General features: G+C 45.3%; 1 protein-coding gene across 2 annotated transcripts in view; it reads right to left on the reverse strand.

Moving 5' to 3' along the window:
* Positions 1–3,223: 3,223 nt before the first annotated feature.
* Positions 3,224–25,546, reverse strand: part of Spats1 (spermatogenesis associated serine rich 1) — a 30,054-nt gene continuing 7,731 nt past the window's right edge. Inside the window, exons 2-8 of one of the 2 annotated variants that reach the window (XM_034521823.2) lie at positions 24,092–24,245; positions 21,105–21,268; positions 17,786–17,947; positions 12,439–12,559; positions 10,190–10,252; positions 6,966–7,081; positions 3,224–3,426 (exon numbers count right to left, since the gene is read on the reverse strand). In XM_034521823.2, the coding sequence (XP_034377714.1) occupies positions 3,224–3,426; positions 6,966–7,081; positions 10,190–10,252; positions 12,439–12,559; positions 17,786–17,947; positions 21,105–21,268; positions 24,092–24,245 (983 nt within the window). The remainder of the gene's footprint in view (positions 3,427–6,965; positions 7,082–10,189; positions 10,253–12,438; positions 12,560–17,785; positions 17,948–21,104; positions 21,269–24,091; positions 24,246–25,546) is intronic. The other variant, XM_034521824.2, reaches the window with a different exon arrangement.

Raw genomic sequence — 25,546 nt, forward strand, 5'->3', positions numbered from 1 at the left:
GACCACATCTGTGAGTGTTTTTCTACTTCATTTGAAGTGGGTGAATCTACTTCTAGTCTAGACCTTTGAGGTAGAAGGCATACATCTTTGATCCGAATCTTAAGGTGGGAAGACACAGGCATTTAATTTAGACCTTGAGGTGGTAAGACTCAATTCCTTTAATCTAGGCCATACCTTTAGCTGGACATCTATATAAGGACGTAGAAGAAGGAAGCTTTTGCTCTTTGTGTACTTGCCCTCACCTTGCTAGCACACCCATCACTTCACTGGCATTAGAGCCTACTTCTGGACTGCAGCATATACTGAAGACCAGCTGAGACATGCAGCCTCGTGGGACTGAGCAACTACTAGATTCTCAGACTTTCTGTTGATAGCTAGCCATTGTTGGATTAGCTGGACTGCAGCCTGTAAATCATTCCACTAAATCCTCTTGGGAGGGGAGGCTTGTAGGGAGATTAATTCATTCTTTAAGTTCTGTGACTCTAGAGAACCCTGTCTAGTACAGGACTAACTCGTAAGATGTGGTCTTTTACAGGTAACACCATTCTGTTTTCCTCAAAGTCCTGGTATGCCTTTGCCAACTTTTCAGAAGGACCACCTAGAATGGTGCATTCAGGCTGTCCCTACAGTATGGAATGCCTTGACCAATTCTTCACCCGTGACCACCTCCATCCACATGTTTTTTTTTTTTTTAATAAAACAAAAAGGAGGAACTGTGGCAATGCATTATGATAAAAATATCTCTTACATCCTAAAAGGCAGGAACTTTTGCTAGTTCTCACAGGAGGAGTTAATAATACACACTGAGGTCACTTAAGACTGCTATCCTACTATGTACTCTGTTTGTTTAATTTGCCTTTAAGAGAACAATATTAAAACCAACTTTACTTGCCTTGGACTTCCCATGTGATCAACTTTTGGAACTGTTTTGTTGGGTTTTTTGTTTGTTTGGGAGGTTGGGTGGTTGTTGCTGCTGCTGCTGCTGCTGTTGTTGTTGTTAAGACTGGGTCTTTGTAGTCCTGGCTGTCCTGGAACTTGCTATGTAGACCGTACTGGCCTCCAACTCACAGAAATCCTTGTACCTCTGCCTCACAACTAAAAGTGGAATTAAAAGTGTGTACCACCATGCCCAGCACATAATGATCAGCTTTTCCAGATTAAGCTAATACATAGCTATAATCTTGAGTTATCTACTCTTCCATGTCCCTGACCCAAGAGTGATGCATGTGTGCTTGTACATATGTTATGATTATCATTTGCTGGAAACAGCTAATGGTCTGAACGCAATCTTATAAAACACATATTTATAAAAGATAACATTCACATAGTGCTTTCAAAAGGAAAGTAAAAGTAAAGTGACATGGTCACAAAGTCACAAAGTAAAGTGACATGGATACACAGTATGAACAGTGTGTGCAGAATGAGGCATGGGGTTTCAGGGTGATGGTTCGCAGACAAATCTAGAGCTGAGGTTCTCAGCCGTCTACACTGCAAACCTTTAAAACAGTTCCTTGGGTTATGGTGACCCCCAGCCATACAATTACTTCATTGCTACTTCATAACTGTAATTTTGTTACTGTCAATGAAACCATAATATAAATATCTACGTTTTCCAATAGTCAGTGCTAGGTGACCCCTGTGAAAGGGTCATTTAACACCCCCGAAGAGGTTGTGACCCACAGGTTGAGAAGTGCTGTGCTAGAGGTAAAGGGAGGCATGAGGTACACTCTCCCCTCAACCCCCAAGGACCCGACCCTGAGAACGACTTGTCCTCAGACCCCTGCTCCTAAAGTCAGAAGAGAATCTACTTTTCTGTTTTTTTCAAAGACGTTTACTTTTTTTCCCTTTAATGTGTATGGGTGTTTTGCCTGCATGTATGTCTGCACATGTGTGCAATATCTGAGGAGGCCAGATGACAGCTTTGGATCCCTTGAACTGACATGACATTCAGTTGTGAGCCACCACACAGGTGCTGGGATCCTCTAGCTCCGCCCCACTTGCACTGGCTCCGCCACCTCTCCGGCCCAGAACCCACTTCTGTTGTCTTAGGCATGGAGCTCTCGAAGTTAATAGACTTTTCTTTTCCTTTTTAGATTGTTTTTTCTTTTGAAAAGGCTTATTTTGGCCCCCATTATTATTATTTTGCCTGCATATATATTGGATGCCCTGGAACTGGAATTCCAGATGGTTGTGAGCTCCCATCCTCTGCAGGAATGGTAGGTATGCACTCTCAGGTACTGAGACGTCTATCTCCCCTGCCCTTCCTTGTTTTGTTTTGTTTTAAAAAATTTCCAAATTGGGGGCTGGAGAGATGGCTCAGTGGTAATGAGCATTGCCTGTCCTTCCAGAGGTCCTGAGTTCAATTCCCAGCAAGCCACATGGGAGCTCACAACCATCTTTTAAGGGATCTGATGCCCCGGTGTGCAGACATCCATGCAGACAAAGCCCTAAAGTATATAAGTAAATATCTTTTTTTAAAAATTCCAAATTGATCTGACACAGAAACTCTTCTTCACATAATAGCTATTGACATGCAAGAAACAGTCTGGGGGAGTCTGGCTCCAGGACAGCAGCGGTCTGTCTAGCTTACAAAGGGAACTTTAGGCTGTGCCAGTCTCCATTTTGTGTCCATAATCACCTCTGGAACTGGATCTGACTGAGTTGATGTTTACTTACCTGAGGAAAATACTTAGATATCAACTTGAAGCTCCCTTGTTTTGCTTCTGTAGTATTTTCCTTTTTATTTCTTCTTGGAGAGGGGGGCTGAAGGCCACAGCATACACTCAAAGGTCAGAAGACAGCTTTCAGGAGTCAGTTTCCCCCCTTCCACAGAAGGCTGCAGTGGTCAGACCAGTGCCACAGGGTTGGCTCGGTAAGTGCTTTTACCTGGTGAACCGTGTTGCCAACCCTCACCTATCTTTTAACACCAAGAGACTACACAGAAAACTCTTAATCCCCTAAGATTAGGGATGGAAGTCAACAGTAACATCAGGACATGGGTGGGAGGGGTACTAGTCACTCCTTATAATCTTCCCCCAAATAAAGGTACTCAATTAAAGACAAGCCCTCTAGCTCCACCCCCAACACCTAAATTGGCATCCCTAGACCCTTCCTCCATTTACACATTAGCCAACTGAGAAAACTGATGACCTAGCATCTTTACTACAAAATAAATTGCATGCACCCTACCACAGTAATTAATACCATATTACAAAAATGTTCTTTAAGGTTTTTTATTTATATGTAACGTGCGTGCATGTGTACGCAACACGTGTGAGGATGTCCGATGAGGCAGGAAGAGGGTTTGAGACCCCCTGATGCTGGAGCTACAGGGGGTTGTGAGCCTCCCTTGAGTGCTGAGAACTGAACTTGTTCCTTCTGGAAGAGCAGCGAGCACCTTTAACCGCGGAATAATCTCCCCAGTCCCTGCAAAACAGTCTTAGTCACCTAATGTGCCTGGGGACTCAACTACCAGCACTGCTTTGTGGTGGATCCAATTATGGTTTTTAATCTTTTTTCCTCAGGAGTTCATCTTTGTGGGTCTCCTTTCTAGAGAGTCTCCTGTGCCCTGAGGTGGGACAGTGTTCCCAAAGAGAATCTGCTTTTCCTCAGGCCCCTAGGGATTCAAGAGTCATCTGAGTTCATTGCTAGGTTTGGGACCAGTATCCCCCAGACTCTGAATGCACAGGTCTCATGTTCATGTCTCAGAGAGGTTTTCCTTTGTCACATGCATATATTTATACCCCAGACTTTTATGACAACTACATCATAGGCCTTTTTTTGTCAGCATCTGTCACATGCATCTCAAAGCCAGCTTGCTCAAAACTGAGCTTCTGAAAACCTGTAGTTCTGTGTGAATTTCTTATTTCAGGAAATAGTACCAATTAGTTTGTATGTGTGTATGGGAAGTTTACTGAACAATGGGAAAATAGGGGTTGAAATCTGACTGACAAACAGCTCACTTGTACATCCCTCAGCTGTGTCCACTGGAGGGAAGTTTGTTTTGTTTTCTGATTATATAATAATGCCATACAGGCTCCAATGAACCCTGTAGACAGTGTCACCATCTCTCTGGGATCATTTGTCCTTTCTTCACGCACAGCTACATCATCCCAAAGGCTCACTTAGTCCCTGCATCTCCTTACGTTCTCTCCCTTATGGTCACTCTAAGTTTCTGAATCTGGCTAATAAAAATGCATAATTCTGAGTTCTTTTGGAAATCCCATTGAAGAACAACTCACTTTAGTGCAGCTATGCTCTGACTTCATTTTCTAGCAGAATCTATTACTATTATTATTCATATTTGTAGCCAAGTAATCATGCCACACTGCTGCCTTTACTATTGGGATAGAACTATCTATTGCCCCCTGAACACACTACACTCTAAGTTTGTTAGAGACAGGTACTTTTAGTCAGAAAATAAGGCATTGGGCTATTGGGCTGATAATTGAAGAGATTTATAGGCTGGGTTCCTTTGCACACTCCCAGAAATGTTTGCCTTTCATGTACAGATTCTTACAGAGTTCAAGTAAAGGAATGGCAGTGTTCAAGCTCTCAGGGCAGTGGTGGCTTCCTGGATACCTACTGTGGGATCGTCCTGCATTGGAAGAACACCAGACATCTCTCTGAGATCCCTGTCCTTTTCCAAATCCACTGGGAACTTGGCCCATAGGGTCACTAAAAAGTGTGCCACCCATGTCTGGCACATTCCTCAGACAAGGTGGAGGTATTTTTATGTTCAAATACACTGTCTTGATGGTCAGACCAAGCAAGAAAAGCCTCACAGACCTGCTGCATGACCTTGAGGGTAAAACTGGAAAATACTTTGTCAGGCAGTGCCACCACTGACATAAGTTTCTGGAGCCAATTGTTCAAGATCAAAAGAGGAAACAGTCCAACCAAAGTAAATCCCTCAAAGCAAAACTGTAGGAAATACCGTGGGATGCTACAGAATGCTCACACATGTTTTATGGACTTCGTTAAGTTTCATATTGCTATAGTCTGGATATAGCTTAGTCCCTCTGGTGATTGGCCTTTACTGTTATCTTGACTAGATTTAGAGGAAACATACTCTTTTTCTGAGGGTGTTTTCCTCAGAGACATGTAACGGAGGAGGAAAGACCCACCCTGAATATGGGCAGTCTCTTCCCATGGGTCACAGACGAAAAACAATGAGAAATCCAGGTGAGCACCAATATTCACCCCTCTCTGCTCCCATTGTAGATACAGTATGACCAGTAGCTTCATATCGCTACTGCTGTGCCTTCCCTGACGTGGTGGACTGTGTCCCCTAAAACTGTAAGCCAAAATAGCCCTTAGGTTGTTTCTCATCCAATATAGCAATGAGAAATGTAATTAATACTGTCTCCAATATAGTGACGTTGAAAACTGATAGGACTGGCTGATGGTGCACACCTCTAATCCCAGCACTTGGGAGGCAGAGCCAGGCAGATCTCTGAGTTCAAGGCCAGCCTGGTCTACAGAGTAAATTCCAGGACAACGAGGGCTACACAGAGAAACCCTGTAGGAGAGTGGGAGAAAACGAAGAAAATTGATAGGATTTTGATTAAATGGAGCCTAATCAAATGAGAGGTATCCCTGTGAAAGGTAATGCAGGTTTTAAGGGGTCTTTCAGGAGTGGATTAAATCCTTTAGGCTAGAGCCTCAGGGTAGGAAGTAGGTCACTGGGAGCAGGCCTTGTGGCTCTGTAGCCTGGCACTTCTTCCTGTCCCTATTTGGACTATGGATACAATGTGAGCAGGCAGCCTCCAACTACCACAATGCCTTCCCTGCCTACTACCAAGTCTTCTCCACTGTAGTCAATGGCTTCCCTCTGGTAATGGGAGCCAAAATAAGCCTTTTCTTTTTTAAGTTGCTTTTGTTAGAGTCTTTGTCACAGCAACACACACACATGCAACACACAGACACACACACACCCCACAAACACAATCCTCATCTCAAAAGGAAAAAGACCGTAGAGACCCGGCTTTGCCCCTCCTCCTATGTGAGGACAGAGCAGGAAGGCAGTGCCTCGCCAGATACCAAATCTGCCAACACCTTGGGCTTGGGATTTGCAGGCTCTAGAGCTATAAGAAGGAAATTTGTTTGTTTATAAGCTACCCAGTCTTTAATATTCTGTAATAGCAGTCTGAGGAAACAAAAACACTTCCATAATGCCTGCCTGCTATCATTAACCTGCAGTATCTGAGTAAAACCAAACATGAGCTGTATATCAGTGTCATTGCTAAATACCGAGCTTGTATTGGAAATTTGCATATGGTGGTTAGAAAATATCCCCCACTTCAAGAGACCCATGCTTAAGGTAGGTCTGGAGGTGTAAAGGATTCTTGATGTGTGTGTGTCACTGGCTGTCAAGTGGGTCAGCAAAACAGCGAGAGGGAAAGGGAGAAAAGGCACTGCACACATGTTGTCCATGGGAGAGGCTAGATGAGGACGCCCAGGTGTCTGCTTTATGATTAGTGCAACTTTTCTACACATCTTGAAAGGTTTCACAGTTGAGTGTTAAACAAGGCCAAACATAGTGATTCCTCATTGGAGTCAAACAATTGGTTTAGGACAGAGACAGTGTCAAAAGCAACGAATAAAAAAAAAAAAAAAAACCCAGCAATGGCAGAGGCCGGCTGAGAAGCCAGTCAGCGCATGCTTGGGGGCTCATGTCTCTGCTCAGTGTTGTCTTGAAAAGTTGGAAGCACCTGTGGATAGAGGTCCAGCATTAAAGAGCATGTTTCCTCACAAGCCCAACAGCTCTCAAGCAATACATTTAACCCTCAGAGTACGGTGAGGACCTCTGCCCAGAGGACCTCCTGAAGACAGAAGGCACACCCACTCCAGGAGAGGCACTGCCATCTCTGAACTCCACATGAAGCCTCCCAAAGGACTGCTCTTCTGAACTCCAGTTTCTGTGGGCTTTTTTTTTTTTTTTTTTTAAGATTTTTTGAACCTACCAGCGGAGAAAAAACTTTGTAGGAAGGGCATCGGCGCCTGCCAGTTGTCCAGATCCTCCACTTCTTTTATCTCGTTCTTCAAATTGTTGGCTTTTTCCTTCTCCCAGAAAGGCAAACTGCAGGAAGAACACAACCCCACTGAGTTTGAAGGTACACCGTGTGAAATTTACAAGCACCATCTATGGGAAAGGCACTACATGACCACATGACTGTAAAGTGAACAAGGCCTCCACATCAGGGAGCTGGGGAGATAGCTCAGTGAGTAAAGTGATTGTGGTATAACCACAAGGACCTGAGTTCAAACCTCAGCACCCACACAACAAGGCAGGGTGCAGCCAGCACCTAAGAATAGCACCTAAGCTTGACCTCTGACCTCAATATGCACACATTCAAACACACACACATACAATAAATAAATGAAAAAATAAAAATGTAGATTTAAAAAGACAGACCTAAACACAGAATGATTCAAAAGCAATAGAATGACATATTAGCTAAATGCAAATGAAGTAGAACAAGGGTTGAAATCTTTTTAAGTTTTATAAGTGTATGGGTGTTTTATATGCAGCTGCACCATGTGCCCTGTAGTGCCCAGAGGCCAGAAGATGGAAGGGCCACCAGAACTAGAATTGCTGATGGTTGTGAGAAGTCCTGTGGATGCTGAGACTTGAACCCAGGTCCTCTGGTAGAATGCCCGGTGCTCTTAACCACAGAGCCTTCTCTCCAGCCTCAGAGAGTTGTGATCTTAAAATTTACAGATATGGATAATGAGAGTAATGTAACTGTATAAAGTCTACTCAGCCAATACCATGGGAAATAAAAGGCCACCTCAAGTTTGGCTTCATAATTGAGGAAATGGGCAACCCAAGCAGACAGAGCACAGTGTTCTCAACAAGTCTGGAAAGCCAGAGATTCATCATTAGGAAACCTTTAAATGCACAGAAACAGCAGGGCAAAGTTGGTGGGAGGCGGGGAGCTACACAAAAAAATGAACGTCTGAAATTTGTAAACCAGTTCCCTTGAGTATTGCTGAATGGTAAGACATGTATTATAGGATGAGGTGCCACAGGACAATAAAACAGTCCATTATGCACTGTGCTGGGTAGTTTTATGTCATTTTGACACAAGCTAACATCATCTGACAGGGAACCTCAATTAAGAAAATGCCTCCATAAGATGGGAGTTGTGGGCAGGTCTATAAGACATTTTCTTTACTGATGTGGGAGGGCCTAGCCCATTCTGGGTAGTACCATCCCTGGGCTGGTGGTCCTAGGTTCTATAAAAAGCAGGCTGAGCAAACTGAAGAGCAACCCAGTAAGCAGCACCCTTCTTTGGCCTCTGTATCAGTTCCTGCCTTCAGATCTCCAAGTTCCTGCCATTTGAATTCTTGTTCTGACTTCCTTTGATGAGGAACTGTGATGTGGAAGTGTACACTAAATAAGCCCTAAGATATGAACTGCATTGTTCCCAGCTCTCACAAAAACTGAAAAATCCTTCTAGATCCCACCAACGAAGCTGAAAACTCTTCATTGATTACGGCAAGCATTTGGTGAAGACTCCAAAGGGGGTAGTTAGTAACTCTAAACTATCCTTAGAAAAGTCCTAACAACAATTAAAACATACTCAGAAGCATTACACCTTTAAAAACTAAAGATCAAGCTGGGCAGTAATGGCACATACCTTTAATCCCAGCAATCAGGAGGCAGAGGTAAGTAAATTGCTGAGCTCAAGACCAGCCTGGTCTACAGAGCAAGTCCCAGGATAACCAGGGCTACACAGAAAAACCCTGTCTCAAAAAATATATATATATACACTCACACACATATACACAACATAACACAATAGAAAAACCATCCTGCTTGGTATTTTGGGATTTATACATACAAATATATTTTCATATATTTATAAAAGGCAATTTAAAAAAACAAAAATAATTGGGTAGGATGGTAAGATTAGGCAGTGGCTGATATTTTGAGTATTCTAGAATCGTGTTTATTTAAAAAGAAATTACAGACATGAGAAGATCAATTATGTGCTGTGAGGAACAGTGAAGCATAAGGAGGGCATGAGAGGTGCCAAGTTTAGAATGAAAGGCTTTTATTCCCACCCAGCACTGAATCCTGGTGTGTGAGACCCGGGAGCACATGTGCCTACCTCACCATATTATATGAGACTATTTATATTCAAAAATAGGGAGAAGAGGTAAATAAATACCTAAATAAATTCATGGGCAGATCAGAAGTTTGAAATCGGGGCTGGAGTCGTAGTTAGGAGCACTGGCCGCTCTTCCAGAAGACCCTGCTTTGATTCCTGGCCAGCACCCACACTGTGGCTTGAAACCATTTGTAGCTTCAGTTTTAGGGAATCTAAAACCCTCTTCTGGGTCTCTGGGTACCCAGCACACACATGGTACACAGGAATACATACAGGCAAAACACCTCTACACATAATTTTTCATTTAAAAACTATTCAATTCTATAAGCATAGAATTGGGACCACTGAGATGGCTCCATGGATAATGGTGCTTGCTGCCAAGTATGACAGAGTGAGTTCAAGCCTTGAGACCCACATAGTGAACAGGGAGAACCAACTCCCTAACATGTGGCACATGTGCCTCTATACATGCACACTTTTTAATTTTAGTTTAAAAACAGAGGACTAGGTCGGGCGGGGGTGGCGCACGCCTTTAATCCCAGCACTTGGGAGGCAGAGGCAGTCGGATTTCTTTTTTCAAGGCCAGCCTGGTCTACAGAGTGAGTTCCAGGACAGCCAGGGCTATACAGAGAAACCCTGTCTCAAAAAAAAAAAAAAAAAAAAAAAACAGATGACTAATCCTCTCAAATACAAGATGCTCTATTGGCCTTCTGTTAGGTTCATCAAGTTCCCCCACTTGGAATCATTAAATATGTGTTTTTCTTTTCCAGGACACTAATATTCTGGAAACAGGGTATCAGTCATTTTGCTCCGTTTAACTCCCTTCCTATGCATGCCCAAGCACACCATGGCATCTGGCAGTTGGCCAGTGTCCTCCCATTGTCAGATGCCACAGATCCTTGACCTCTTTGGATCTCTCCAACTGTCCACCATATATACTGCACTGACTCTGCTGCTGGAACACAAAGGGTCCCCATGGTTTGACTGACTGTAGGCTCCTCCAAGGGAGAAAAGTATGTCATTTTTACAGAGATGGAATTTTACAGAGAAAACCTGGTGAAAAAACTCACTTGGGAATTTGCGGAAGTGGCTCAAGTGGGATAAATGTGTCGAATTTTTTCTCATAAGGTGCCCTGGGAAAAAAGCAAAACAGTAAAGATAACCATAAAATTGCTATGACCTCTAAAAGAATAGAGAGTAACACAAGATCATTAAGTAAAACACAGCCTACCTTCTGGTATCAGTTCTCAAAAGTGAGCTCCAAGACTGTACAGGGAACAGTGTTTCATTTTTTATTACATTTCATCAAGATCATTGACTCTCACAGAACTGGTTCTCTAGATATTTTCAATATAAGACAACTGCTGTTTGTTCTTTCAGGGGAATGACTCTCTCTTCTCTCCAACCATACTGTCCTACGTTTGCCCCCACCTTTAAAGTCAACCCACAGACTAGTCACCAGCAATCGGACTTAGTGTGGAAGCTCTGAAGTCTACAAGTGTGTGGTAATTGATGTCAGACAAAATGAACAACTGCTATTTCTGGCCTTATCGGGTTTTAAAAGGACAATGTAATGGGTTTCGTGACATTTCCACACATGTGTATCATTGGAGTTAACTCATATTCATCCCTCCACTACCCTCTCTTACACCCTCCCCACTACTGCAATTCTTCCCCAAATAGTCTTCCTCTCAGTGACGTGTGTGTGTGTGTGTGTGTGTGTGTGTGTGTGTGATGCATGGGTGTGTGTATATATAGTGTGTGCGATGTGTGTGTATATATATGTGAGTTGTGTGTGTATATGTGTGTGTATGTGTGTGTGATGTGTTGTGGGGAGCCAACAGAAGGCGGCTATCATCCTTGCAGCCATCTTGAGCCATATACCCTGACAAGAGACTTGATTACAATAGCCTACAACAGCTGAGCACACTCTGATAACATCTGGATTAGATACCCAGGATTTTCTCTTGGGTGTGTGAGACTTAAAGGTGTGTGACTTAAGGGCGTGACTTAGAGATCAGATTTAGAGACAAGACCTAAGGGCATGACTTAAAGGCGTGACTTAGAGGCGTGGCTTAGAAGTGAGACATATAAAAGGCAAGAGGCAGACAGAAGAGTTCAGTACAACTTGGAACTAGGAATTAGGTTAGAGAGTACAACTTAGAGTACAACTTGGAGTAGGAATTAGGCATTGAGGAAGAAGACACTTGGACTAAAGAACTCGGAAGAAGATTATTAAGGATTAGACACTTGGAAAGGGCACTTGGAAGGGAGCTTGGAAAGAAGAACTTGGAACTTGGAGGCACTAGGGACTAGGAACTAGGGACTAGGAACTCAAGACTTGGGACTTAGAAGAAGAGAGACTGAAGAATAAATGGGATTGAATCACACTCTGTCTGGTCTCCATTCCTCATGTCTGTCCTCACTCACTCTCTCTTGCTGAACCCCGACCCTTGGACCAGAGCAGCTTAGGGCAGTGCGGGCTCTAACAATTTAGCTCCCAAGGCTTTTGTCAGTGCGGGTTCCAACATTGGTAGAGCGGTCAGAGACATTTTGGCTCCCAAGCATGGGGTAGTGCTGTTCTCAACATTTTTGGCACCCAACGGGGGACAGCTCAGGCTGCAACAATGTGTGTGTATATGTGTGTGTGTGTATATATGTGTGTGTGATGTGTGTGTGTGTGTGTGTGTGTGTGTTTAAAGTATGGTGCCTTTTTTGTGGTACTGGCTGGGGGTTGATATGAAGGCCTTGCACATCTAAAGTTCATTACCAATGAATCATATCCTTAGCTCTCTTTGTATGTTATAGGCACAAATTAAGTAAATATGAGCTCTTTAAGGAATTTTCACTCCATTATCTCTCACTGATACCCACCCCTTTAAGGATCACTCCTATAGAGGGACTAGGGAAGAGGTTCAGTGGGTATGAGACTTGCTGTGAAGGCATCGGGATCTGGGTTTCAAATTCCCAGCACCCACATAAAAGCCAGGCACAATGGGGTATGCTTGTGACCCCAGCAATAGGGGCAGAGACAGGCAGATCTAGAGGCTCACTGGCCAGCTGACCTCACCAAAATGTCAAGCTTTGGTTTGAGAAAGATCCAGTCTAAAAGATAAGTGCAGAAAGCAATAGAAGAAAAAAAAAAAAACACTCCATGTCCTCCCCTGGCCTCCACATGCACATGCATGAGTATGCACACCTGCAGATAGAGGTGCTTCTAACATACACAAATGCACCAGAGTGTGTATATAAACTAACTAACTACTATTAATTTACACCCAGCAGAGACAATTAATAAAACTGGAATGAGTGGACTCACAGTGAGAAGTTCACCGGTGGCAGAGTTGCTCCTGCTTTGAAGAACTCTTTACTCTGTTCTGGGAACATGTATGGATTATCCCCTGGTGTCAATTTGGGGATTCCATTTCTGGGATCAATATCTGTGGGAAATGTCAGAAAATGTCACACATAAGGCTGAAACTGACACCCTGTTTGCTGTGAGCAGCAGCCTGACAGTGATCAAGTCCCTTCATGTTTATTGTGAGATAATTTGTTATCCCACTTAGGAAATTCAAGTCCATGGGACTTTTTTTTCCCTATGCTGTGTTCTCAGGTATGATTACTTAAAAACATAGAGGGCTGCAGAAGAGGGTGTGTGGAGAGCCACCCCCTGGATGAGGCATAGCTGTTGTACACACTCGCTCACAACTGTGCAAGGTTTGCATGAGATCAAGCCAGTTACATTTTTCAGTACAGATTGGGGGTAGTTTCTGAGGCCCTGAGAATCTATTGACAGTTGATATCTTCAAGGAGAGGGGCAGTTGCTTTTATTTAAGAGTTTGGCCACAGGTAGGGTCCCCAACACCCACATCTCACACCAATATACATATGGACAGCCCCAGAAGGTTAAAAATTTACTAAATATTTTTTTTAAAAAAAGGAAAGATGTGAAGAACTTTTGGGGCCACTTGGCAGGAATCTGGCATTGGCCAAGGACAAGGAAATGGGCTTCAGGCAGGAATCTGACATTGGGCCATGACAGGGAAGTAAGTTCAGGCAAGAATCTAAATCTTAGGCTAGAACAAAGAAGTAGGCTTCAGGCATGAATATGACTTTGGGCTAGGACAGGGAAGTAGGGTCAGATATTTCAGTCATCCTGACAAGCCCTTAGAAACAGTGATCACAGGAGTGATCACAGGACTTTGTCTATTGCCTTGCTTGTTCCTTGACAAATACAAATACAAATGTATTTATTGTATTGCTAGTTCCTCAACCTAAAACTGACCTAAATACTTGCATGTAATTAAAATGGTATAAAAGTGTTGGGCTGTAGCACGCACGTGGGCATGGGTCCTGTTGGGTTGAATTATGGCAGAAGCATGATTTGACTGTATTCACTCCATGCAGCGTCAGGCGGATGTTGGGCTGTGAGAAACCACAGGGCTCCACTCTGGGGTAGAGAGAACACAGTCTGGGGCCCCTGGGTTGGGGGGGTCCCTGGGCCAGGAGGTGGCCAGGAACTGACTAGTCTCAGGCCCTTGGGCTCTCAGGCACTGCTGAGAAGTCAAGGAAAGGTCGAGGTGGAGGCATTCAGGCTGGATCGACCCGCAGCCGAAGGGAGGAGCGGGAAAAGCTCCAGTGGCATCCAGCAGGGAATGAGACTCTTGGTCACAGCGACTCACTTGGCTGGGCCTTGGCTGGCTTGCTTGAGTTGGTGGCCTCCGTGGCTGGAAGCTTAGAGAGGTCATTGGTGGGAGGTTAGACTATGGCTCTGTAGTTGAAGACCTTCTCCACGGTTCCCCATGGCGGGCCCCAAAGAAGAGAGGTCTTAAGTCTGTGGTCTTAAAATGTTTGTTGTCATGGCGGAAAATGGATGACGTTATACCCGAGTTCTCAGGGCAGGCCTGGAGTTAAATTAAATACCTTTTGCAAGGAGGAGGGTCTGGGAAGGAATGTTTAACTGGCTACATCCTCTGGCCTTTAGGTATCTCATGAATATAGAGATGTCTTGAGGCTCTATGGCCTGTGTCACGCCCTCTACTTATGCTATGTGACTGATGGCCAAAAACCTCTCTGTGGGAGGGGCTGTAGCTATGTGAAAGGAGCCAGGGCCCAGGAGCAAGGCCAAACTTCTCCCGTCCCTGGAGGGCCTCCGGGGTTTAAGGCCTACTCAACCAGGTACCCAGCTGTGTCTCACAGCCCACCGCCCCACATAAAAGCAGATTGGGAAAAATAAACCTCCCTCAAAACTGGCTGGGGTCATGCTACAATGTTGTCTAATTGTGTTTTTTTCTTTTTTTATTTATTTATTTATTTATTTATTTGTCTTTTTTCTTTTTAATCCTTATTCCTGCACTGGAGAACCTGTTGACTGGCTGATCTGGCCTGGTCAGAGAAAGATTAAGGTTGGGAAGGAGATGGGGGTGAGGGTTCCAAGAGGATCAGAGGCGGGGAACATCATGAAGATGTGATTAAGATACACTGGGTGCATGTATAAAATTTTCAAATAATAAAAATGTAAATTAAAAAAAACACACAGCCAAGCAGTGGTGGTACACACTTTTAATCCTAGCATTCAGGAAGCAGATGCAGCCAGATCTCTGTTCAAGGCCAGCCTGGTCTACAGAGTGAGTTTCAGGACAGCCAGGGCTACACAGAGAAACCCTGTCTTAAAAAAAACCCAAAAACATGGAGAGCTGGGAATATAGCTCACTTGGCTATCATATGTAGTGCCTTCAAGTCAATTCCCAGCACCATCAATACACACACACACACACATACACGTATATGTGTATTCTATCATTATAGATTATAAAACGTACACATTTGTTTGCTTGACCTTTGGGGGGTGTGGGTTTTGGGGTTTTTTGCTTGCTTTTTATTTTGAACATGCAAGATATGTAGCTTTTATTTTGATTTTTTTATTGTTTTATTTTCTTTTATTATTTTGTGTGTATGAGTGTTTTGCCTGAAGGACTGTCTTGCACCTGTCAGGTTGTCTGGGATGAGCGCTCCAGAAGGCTGTGAGCTGCCATGTGGGTTCTGAGGAGCAAACCCAGGTGCTCTGGAAGAGCAACCAATGATCTCGGCCACCGAGCTGTCTCTCTGGCCCCTTTCATTTCTACAGTGTCTCTGTTTATTCTTTAAGAATCTCAAAACATATATTTTAATCATATTCTTTTCCCTTCCCCCAACTTCTTCCAGAGTCTCCCCACCCTCCCTACCCACCAAAATTCATGTACTTTCTCACTCTTTAAACACACGCACATGCTTTCTCTCTCTCTCTCTCTCTCTCTCTCTCTCTCTCTCTCTCTCTCTCTCTCTCTCTCTCATACACACACACCCCAACAACAACAAATGAAATCTAATTTATGTTGGCCAACCCACTCCCACACCTGTGGCCTGCTCTGGAGTGTGGTTGGCATACCCAGTGTCATGCCACTGGGAGAAAAAAAAAAACTGATTCTCCCTCTCCCAGCAGATATCAGTTTCCAACAGTGTCTTGGCTAAGGCTGGGACTTGTGCCTGCGTCCCCTCCTGTGTCGGGATCCTGCCTAGCTGAAGCTTGTGCATGCTGTCCACGCTCTGTGAGCTCATATGCGTCTGCTCTGTTAGATCAAGAAAACACTGCCTCTTTTGAAGTCATCCACTTACAAGTGTTCTGCCCCCCTCTCTTGCATCTGTCACTGAGCCGTGAAGGGAGGGGTGTGGTACAGACACCCCACTTCAGCCTGAGCACCTCCAAGTCTCACTCTCTGCATGTTGTCTAGTTGTGGGTCTGATGAGAACTGAGCCATGTGCACACCTGAAGTTTGGGTTGGAACTCTGTGTTTTGGGACAGGGTCTCATGTAGTCCAGGCTGCCCTCAAACTCACTGTGTACCTGAGAATGACCCCTAACCGCTGATCCCCGTGAGGACATCTCCAGTCTGCTGAATTTACAGGCATGGGCTACCACCATGTCTGGTTTGTGCAGTGCAGGAGCTGGGTGAGCAGTCTATCAACTCAGCTCCATTTTACTCTATGACTGATATTTTTAAGACAAAAAACAGAGCCATGATTATCGTAAGGGTCTAGATTTGCTAGTTAAACTCATTAAGTTCTTTTGTTACCGTGGTGTGTGTGTGTGTGTGTGTGTGTGTGTGTGTGTGTGTGTGTGTGCGTGCATGTGGCATTCTGGCTTCAACTCTAAATTACACAAGGACTAAAACATTGGCGTGAGGGAAAAAGTAAGCTGTGTACATTCTGGGTCTGAACTAGAGGCCATGCACTTCCCATTTTAAATGCATGTGGGTGTGAAGTGTTACATGCATGTACATGTTTGTAAGTGTGTACGGTGAGCATGCGTGATCTTGCATGTGGATGTCAAAGGGATTGCTGGATGATTTTCTCAGTTGCGCTCTCCCTTACTTCTTGACTCGGAGTCTCTCACTGGACTCACTTGGCTGTAGAGGCTGGCCAGCAAGCTCCAAGGACCTGCCCATCTCAGCCTGCCCAGTTTGAGGGTTACAGAGGACGGCCACTGCACCTGGCTTTTGCGTGGGTACTGGGGATCTGAACTCAGGTCCACATGCTTGTGCCATGCCCTTCTTCCCACCCTTTATTTCCTCTTCATTTTTTAAAAAATTTTTCTGCATATAAGTGTTTTGCCTGCATTTATGCATACATGTGCATTACATGTGTGCCTGGTAGAGGCCAGGAGTGGTTATCAGATCCCCTGGGGCTGGAATTATGGGCAGTTGTGAGGCCCCATGTGGCGCTGGAAATAAAAACGGGTCCTCTGCAATGGGTCAGAGCAGACAATGCTCTAACCACTGAACTATCTCTGCACCCCTGCATTTCCTCCTGATGAACGGGAAGTTCAGGATCAGGGCAAGGCATGGGACTCCTGTGAGGACCCCACATCTGGGCTATGCTTGTAGCTTCCCCAGGATGGATGTTTGCGTGTTCTTTACCCAGACAAATCAAAGGCTGGGTTTGAAAATCCATTTGTCTATTTGTTTTTACAAGAGAAGCTGCTACTTACTTCTGTTTGCACAGCTCTACAGAGACCTTACTCATCGCACAGGTGTTGGCTGCCTCCTCCTACGTGGGCATCTCTGTAAGAAATGCCATAAATGGACCTCCGGCACTCAGCCACCTCTTAGGATCTTTCGAGAAGTCAGTTCAGAGTGAGTTGAGGCAGAGAACACACCGAGGTACAAACCAAGGTGCTGCATGGATTTAGACATGGCGTATGTATAGATATTTTCATCGTGGTTGCCATTAAGTAAATTCAAAAATAGCTCCGTATACTTCATGCTAAGGCTGACTTTAGATACATGCGACAGGTGGCCTCCAACTGAAGCATACATTATTTCCTTCAGACTGCAGTGAGGCTGCCATTAATAGCAACCTGGAAGGGCTCCTCTGGTGACTTAAATGACACATTAGTGTTTCATGAGAGTGGGAGAAAGACAAAAGCGTGGACCAGCATGCATCCTTGAGCCCTTCATCAAAACCTGTCACCCGCCAACTAGGCGCTCTACCTTCCTGGCTTCCTGGCTACTCTGTGAGAAAACTGGGTGGCCCTGCAGAGCTGTCCCCAGCCAGAGAAAGCAGGCTCCCCAGAACCACAGCTGGGGCTTGCTTTCTTTTTTCCATCTTTGATAGAGCGAGACACATTACCGTATTTCTTCTTCCCAAGGCTCTTGTCCACTGTCCTCTCTGTCACAGACCTCCTGTTGCCCCGGAAGACCCCATTGAAGAAGCACTGTTTTCCAACATGGTAGGTGTGGATGTTGCTGCTGAACCTTGGATAAAATGTCCACTCAGGACGCTGCCCATCTTCTGTAAGACATCATAAACCCTTCCATTAGCATTGCCAAGGGCCCTCAAGACAATCAGATGACAAGATGTCAAAACTCACCCCTCCACAGGCTCTACTTGGCTTATCATCTTCTCACATATACAATTTTTTTTTAGATTTATTTTATTGTATGTATATGAGTACAATGTCACTTTCTTCACACACACCAGAAAAGGGCATCAGATCCCGTTACAGATGGTTGTGAGCCACCATGTGGGTGCTGGGAATCCAACCTGTGTCCTCTGGGAGAGCAGTCAGTGCTCTTAACAGCCAAGCCACCTCTGCATCCCTCTTCATCTTGCTTTTTGAGACAGGATCTCTCAATGGACCAAGAGCTCACTCATTTGACTTGATCGCTGGGATCTTTTTACCCACAACGTCACTGGGATTACAGGCACATGCTCTCATGCCTGCCTTGTTTAGATGAGTGCTGGAGTCTAAACTCAGATCCTCACACTTGTGTGGTAAGCTTTACCTACTGAGCCAGCTTCCCAGCCCCCAGCCTTGCTCTCTTGATCTTCAGCCTCCCAACTGTTGAGACTACACATGTGTGTGCCCCCCACACCCAGCTAAACTGTGGAGGCTTTCTCAGTGCATAGGAGCCCTTGGTTCTGCATGGGGGCAGCATCAAACTCTGGGAAACTAAGCACGGGAGGAAGAGGAGGTGGGGGAAAGTTATTTAAGAAGCTTCTCGGTTGTTTCTGTTGTTTCTTCCCTTTCAAAACTCACGGAAGTTACATGCTCACACATGGTGCAGAGGCTGGGAAGGGTCATAACAGCCTACAAGTTCCTGTGATCAGTCTTCCCCGCTAAGGGAGAGAGGGAGAGAGGGAGAGAGGGAGAGAGGGAGAGAGGGAGAGAGAGAGAGAGAGAGAGAGAGAGAGAGAGAGAGATCCACGTAGACCAGCCAAGACATCCTATCAGTGTGCAGCATGGTATGGGCCCCACGTGTGTGTAGAGAGGGAGAGAGGGAGAGAGAGAGAGAGAGAGAGAGAGAGAGAGAGAGAGAGAGAGAGAGATCCACGTAGACCAGCCAAGACATCCTATCAGTGTGCAGCATGGTATGGGCCCCACGTGTGTGTACCGCAGTGACCTGTGGACACACATTGACCAAAGAAGGGAAACCACTGTGCTGCCTCAGGCTAGACACTGGGCCTTTTGGTACCTACTTCATTTGAAACTGTCTGTATAAAACTAATTACTAATTATAGTGACTAAGCAACAAGAGAATCCAGTCATTCTAGAGCTGCTGGAGAAGCCCCTGGGTGGCCAGTGAAGAGCAGAGGTTCAACGGGAGGCCTGGGGGGTTGGGGTGTTCTGCTCCCCACATTCCGCTTCCTGACTATGTGCGCTTGTGTTGAAGGACTGAGTCTCTCTGTGACTCCATTTCCTTCTCTGTAACATGGAAAGGTCTCTATCAGCCCAGCTGTAACACTCATACATAAAATAAAAATAATCAGTCTTTTAGGACAAGAAAAATAACTAATGCGAACATCCATGTAGACCTAAAGCGTTGTTCCAGGGGAAGGCCTGTGACCTACGTGACTAGAGGGGCAATGCTCCACGTACCACAACTCAGCCGTTCTAGTCTGTGTCACTTGAGAAATGCGTCATTGGGTTGCTTCACTCCTCTCTGAATGCCGCAGAGTGCTGACACAGACCTACACAGAGAGGTCAATGCAGTAGCACTGGTCTCAACCGAGGGGCTCTCGAGTGACCTAGGACACATCTCTGAGTACACCAGTGAGGGTTTCTACATTGGGTTAACTGAAGTAGAAAGGCTGGGGTGTAGACTGAATCCTGGGTTGGATAGAGAAGCAAGCTGAGCGTTAGCTATCCTGTCTATCTATCATCTATCTATCTACCTATCTACCTACCTACCTACCTACCTACCTACCTGTCTGTTGCCTCCTCTCTGTCTCCTCTGTATGTGTCAGTCTGTCTCTGTGTCTTCACTGTCTCTGTCTATCTCTCTGTCTGTCCCTCTATCTGTCTCTGTAAGTCTCTCTGTCTCTCCCTATCTTTCTCTGTCTGTCTCTTTCCCTCTCTGTCTCTTCCTCTCTGTCTGTGTGTGTCTGTCTGTCTCTCTCTTTCTTTCTCTTTGTCCCTCTCTCCATTTCCTGTGTGTGGACACACACAGTGTGAGCTGTCTCCGTGTCTTCCTGTCTGCTGCGTGGTCTGTTGAGTCAAAATAAACCCTACTTTTTAAGTTGCTTCTTCACAGGTGTGAAAAGTAAGTAGTGATTCATCCTAAGCACCATAGGAAGGAGCAGGATAGCCAAGCACACTGTCCTATGATTCATTTTATGTTTTGTGCACACCTATGTGCACGCTCATGCATAGCATCACCATGTTGGGGGCCAGAGCACATCTTCCAGGAGTCAGTTCTTTCCTTCCACCATGTGTGTTCTGGGGATCAAAACCCAGGTGGTCAGACTTATCCCTACGAGGACCTTAGCCCACTGAGCTGTCTTGCCCAGCCCCCTTAACTTCTTGTACTAAGTAGAGAGAGTACACTTTATAATGTCGGTGTAGCATAGTATACTAAATATCTGAACCAGTAGTGCTGTTATTTATCGTTATCAGATATGATGTATGTGCCGTGCTTTTATATAACTGGCCAACAGTAGCACCACAGACACAAGTCACGTGTGTGTTACTATATTAGGAAAGCTATGACATCACTAGGCAATAGGAAGCTTTCGGCTGCATCATCTTATTTTGGTGGAAACACTGTTACATACGCAGGTCACTGTTGGCCAAAGCTGCATTATACAGCCTATGACCGCTTTTGTATGTATATATGTATGTATACACAAATCACATATACATTTCAAACTTTTGTTCTTCACAGCTATAGGGCAGAATATTGTTGGGGAATATTCGATACAAGGGTTTACATTCTATACACTTGTATATTGCTTTAGAACCTTTTATGGCTATCGCATGAAGGCATTTCACTTATGAAAACCATATGACCACACCTCCCACACAGCCATCATGAGGACCAGAGAAGTAACAGGCTAAATGCTTAGCACTGGGCAGGGGAGGTCTTCTGTGACTTGTCCCACATCAGGGCTGATTTCTTGAAAGGTCCTGGGAGCAGAGGCCTGTGGAGGAAGGCCTGGGGCCACTCACTTGTCTGTAACTTGAGCAGGCTGAATTCCTCAGGATATTTTTCCTTCTGGATTTCAGGCAGTGAAACTTTCGAGGAGAGATTAGACTGTGCAGAGGAGGAGGAGGAGGATGAAGAGGAGGAGGATGAAGAAGAGGAGGTCTTCTGACCCAGCCCCGCAGCCGTGCTGGAAGGTAAGCGGCAGGGTTAGAATTGTCTGTGCTCAAACTGCCAGCCAGACTCTGGTCTTATACCCACGGAACATGAGTCCTCAGCAACAGGACAGGCCTCGCCATAAAGTCCATAAAGTCCCTGAGTGTGGTTTACTGACTCACAGTTTGAAGGTACTGAAACTTATTCAAAAGATGTGCACTTTAAAACAATCAGGTAAAGGTGTTTGCTGCACAGCCGGACAACCTGAGTTTGATCCCTGGTAACCCATGTGGCAGGAGAGAACCAACTCCTGTTATTACCCTGTAGCCTCCAGGTGCACATTCTGTCACACGATGGATGGATGGATAGATAGATAGATAGATAGATAGATAGATAGATAGAATTTAATTCTTCTGTTTGTTTGTTTACTTTTGTTTTTGTTTTGTTTTTGAGACAGGGTTTCTGTGGGACCGTGAAAGGATAGCTTGGTTCCTGGTAGGGTGCAGGCCTTAAACCCCAGACCCTAATGGGACAACGGCAGGTATTCGGCCTCACTCCCAGTCCCCAAGTTCCTGACACACCGTCTAAGACCTCCATTGGTCCATGGTTTTCAGTCACATAGGGCAGTGCAGCCCCTCCCAAAGAGGTCAGTGTCACCTAGCACAGGTAGAGGGCCTGACTACAGGCCGCTCAGCCTCAAGAGATTTCCATATGAATGAGATACCTAAAGGCCAGAGGGTGTAGCCAATTAAGCATTCCTTCCCAGACCCTCCTCCCTGCTCCCTCCCTATTTAAGTCAGACCTGCCCTGACCTGGGGGAGGGAGGGTAAAGACAGATTCATCTACCATCCCCCATGAAAATAAAGCTTGTAAAACCCTGGACTTCCTTGCATCTTTGGGGCCCGCAGTGGGGAACCATGGAGAAGGCCTCTCTTCCCGCCAGAGGACCTCTCTATGTTCCCACCATGGAGGCCACAAATTCAAGCAAGCTAGCTGAGCCGCTGCTGAGTTAGCCAAGCAAGTACAGTAACCAAAGAGTCTCTTTCCCGAGGGGCGCTGTTGGGGCTTTCTTTCTCCCTGGGTTCTCTCAGCTGCGGCCGATCTTGCCTGCACACCCATAATCTCTGTTCATCCACGGCCCCCCAGCAGCATCTGGGAGCCCCAAATGGAGACCACTGGCCTCCGGGTCCACTCAAGATCCTTCACCCCCACTCCGCGGAACTTCAGACTGAGTGAGAACTCCTCATGCTTGGGCGGAGCCCTGCAGCATCTGCCAGGTGCCGCAGGAAGTGAACTCAGTCAAAAATCCCATGCTTCTGCTCCTCCCCGTGGGTCGCGCCTCCCTGAGCCACCCAAGGCAGAAGGCATGCCGGAACCACAACCGCCCGACAGGATCCATGCCCACGTGCAAGCTATCAATCATCCCCACAGGTTTCTCTGTATAGCCCTGGCTGCCCTAGAACTCACTCTGTAGATCAGGCTAGCCTCAAATTCACGGAGATCCACCTGCCTCTGCTTCCCAAGTGCTAGGATTAGATTAAAGGTGTGGACCACCACCACCCAGCTTATAAAATATAATTCTTAAAAACAGTCCGGAGGGGGCTGGAAAGATGGTTCAGCTGTTATGAGCATTGGCTACTCTTCCAGAGGTCCTGAGTTCAATTCCCAGCACCCACAGGATGGCTCATGACCATCTGTAATGGGATCTGAAGCCCTCTTCTGATATGCAGGTGGACATGTAGAGTACTGATATACATAAAATAAATAAAGAAATAGATCTTTTTATAAACAAGCTGGAAAGATAGCTAATCAATTAGGAGCACTTGCTATTCTTACAGAGAACCAGGGTTCAATTCCCAGCACCCACATGGTGGCTCACAACCACCTATAACTCGGGTTCTGAGGAATCTGATTCCCTCTTCTGGCCTCCACAGGCACCAGACATGCACATGGTATTAACTACATCCATATTTAAACAAATTAAAGAAGAAAAAAAGCCAAGGCACTAGCTCCTCAGAAAGTAAACCACGGGGAATTGCTACACGATCCAGAAATTCTACCCCTAGGTGTAGACTCCAAAGAATAGGAAAGAGAAGCTCGGGCAGACACTTGTATATGGATGTGCCTTACAGAAAAGTAATAGCTCTGAGTATCCACCAACAGGTAGGTGAACAAATGAAGTTCAGCGTATACTTACACAGGGGAGAATAACTCAGCCTACAAAGGGGCGCAGTTTGCAACGTGCTATAATACGGATGAGCCTTGAAACAATTACTTGAAATAAAAATTAGCCAACCGTAAGAGAACAAATCAGTATGACTCCATTATTATGAGAGCAGAGAGTAGATGAGAGACTTCCCGGAGAACACTGCTCGGCTCAATGGATACAGAGTTTGCACTTGGGATGATGAATTGGTTTGAAAACAGGCAGCCATAGTGGCCGTAAGGCACTGTGAATGTACTTACCGCCATTTCATTGTGAACTTACAAAAGGATAACGTGCCTTTGTTATATGTGTTTTAAAGGTTTATTCAGTGTGTGTGTGTGTGTGTGTGTTTCTCTCAAGTTCTCCTTTGACCTCCACATGTTCACAACAATATGCATGAACACTCAGGGGGCAGCAAGTAATAAATAAATAAATGTTTAAAAGCAAAACACCCAGAGTCTCAGAGAAGTGATGCAATTTGCTTGAATTCACACAGATCATCAGTGGAAGACTTGAGATTTGCACCTGTGTGGTGTAGCTCTAATATTCTTGCCTTGCAGATCACAGTGATTTCAGACTACCAGCTTCTGGCTCACGGTTCAACCCAATAGTGCCGACTCCTCCCCCTGACACCCTGGCATATACACTTACTCAGAGGGAGTCAACACCTGGGGGAGGCCTGGGGACTCAGTAACTCTTGGACCTGTTCCATCAGAAGATGAGAGGCTAGTCCTTTTGTTCTGATGAGAAGACGTCCTGTTGGCCAAGCAACCTTTAAATTCTAGAACATCACTGTGCTGGGCATCTGCAACACAGATATCACCGTTTAAGTATATTGCTGGAATATCTGACAGTCTGTTTTATTTCCTATGTTATTGGAAAATCAGGGAAGGCAGGGATCTGGTGAGATGGCCCAGTGGGTAAAGGGGCTTGCTGCTAAGCCTGACAACCCGAGTTTGATCCCTAGATCTCACAAGGTAGCAAGAGAGAACTGACTCCTGAGTTTGTTCTCTAATCTCCACATGGCACCATGGCGCAAGCATGCCTGTACTCACACACCCAATAAATAAATTTATAAAAACAGCTAACATTTAGTATTTACTGTGTCCTGGGGATTGTGTTAACCCCTCACACACACACAGTATACAATATCCAATCTAGTTCTCATAAATTCTTATGTGTGGGGGGGAGGGGGAGGGGGAGGGGAGGGGGAGGGAAAGGGGGAGGAGATAGAGGGGGAGAGAGAGAGAGAGAGAGAGAGAGAGAGAGAGAGAGAGAGAGAAAGCAATGAGGAAACAGATTCAGAAGGTTATACACTTGCCTAGGTTCAGAGAGAAAATAAACATCTAGCTCCAAGTTTAACAACAAGACTTGTGATGCCCAAGTCTGATGTCCCAGCCACTAGGCCAGACTGCTTGTGCCTCTACACAGCTCACAGGCTCTGAACTGGATGGAGGAGAGCACCTAGGTGTCACTGTACACTGTGTGAACACCTTGGCACGACTCTCCAGAGCATTTGTTCGTGTCAGAATAAATGAACACAGCCAGTGGCCATGACCTGAAGAAGTGCCTTCAGAAATGTCCACAGGTCACCTCCCATTATCAAGCCACTCATTCACAAACATAACCAAGCCACTCATTCACAAACATAACCAAGCCACTCATTCACAAACATAACCAAGCCACTCATTCACAAACATAACCAAGCAACTCATTCACAAACATAACTTTGCCGCCAGTGGCATCCAGAGTAGTAGTACCTGGTGTGACTCAGATCTCAAGCAGTATTTGAGTGAATAAATATAAAAAAGTCTATGGGCTGGAGATGGAGGCCAGTTGGAAACTCACTTGCCTGGTGTACAGGAAGCCCTGGGTTCCATTCCCAGCACTACGTAAAGTAGGCATGGCCCTTGCCAGTGATCCCAGCACTTGGGAGGTAGGTCAGGAAAATCAGAAATTCAAGGTCACCCTCAGCTACATAAAGTGTTCAAGGTCAGCCATTGTATCAAAAGGAGGAAGAGAAAAAGGAAAAAAAAAAAAAAAAAAAAAAAGGAAACCTCACCCACCCTTAATGACAAAGGAGTTTTTTAAGTCTGAGGCTATCAC

The sequence above is a fragment of the Arvicanthis niloticus genome, chromosome 17, assembly GCF_011762505.2.
Source record: "Arvicanthis niloticus isolate mArvNil1 chromosome 17, mArvNil1.pat.X, whole genome shotgun sequence".
Taxonomy (NCBI): domain Eukaryota; kingdom Metazoa; phylum Chordata; class Mammalia; order Rodentia; family Muridae; genus Arvicanthis; species Arvicanthis niloticus.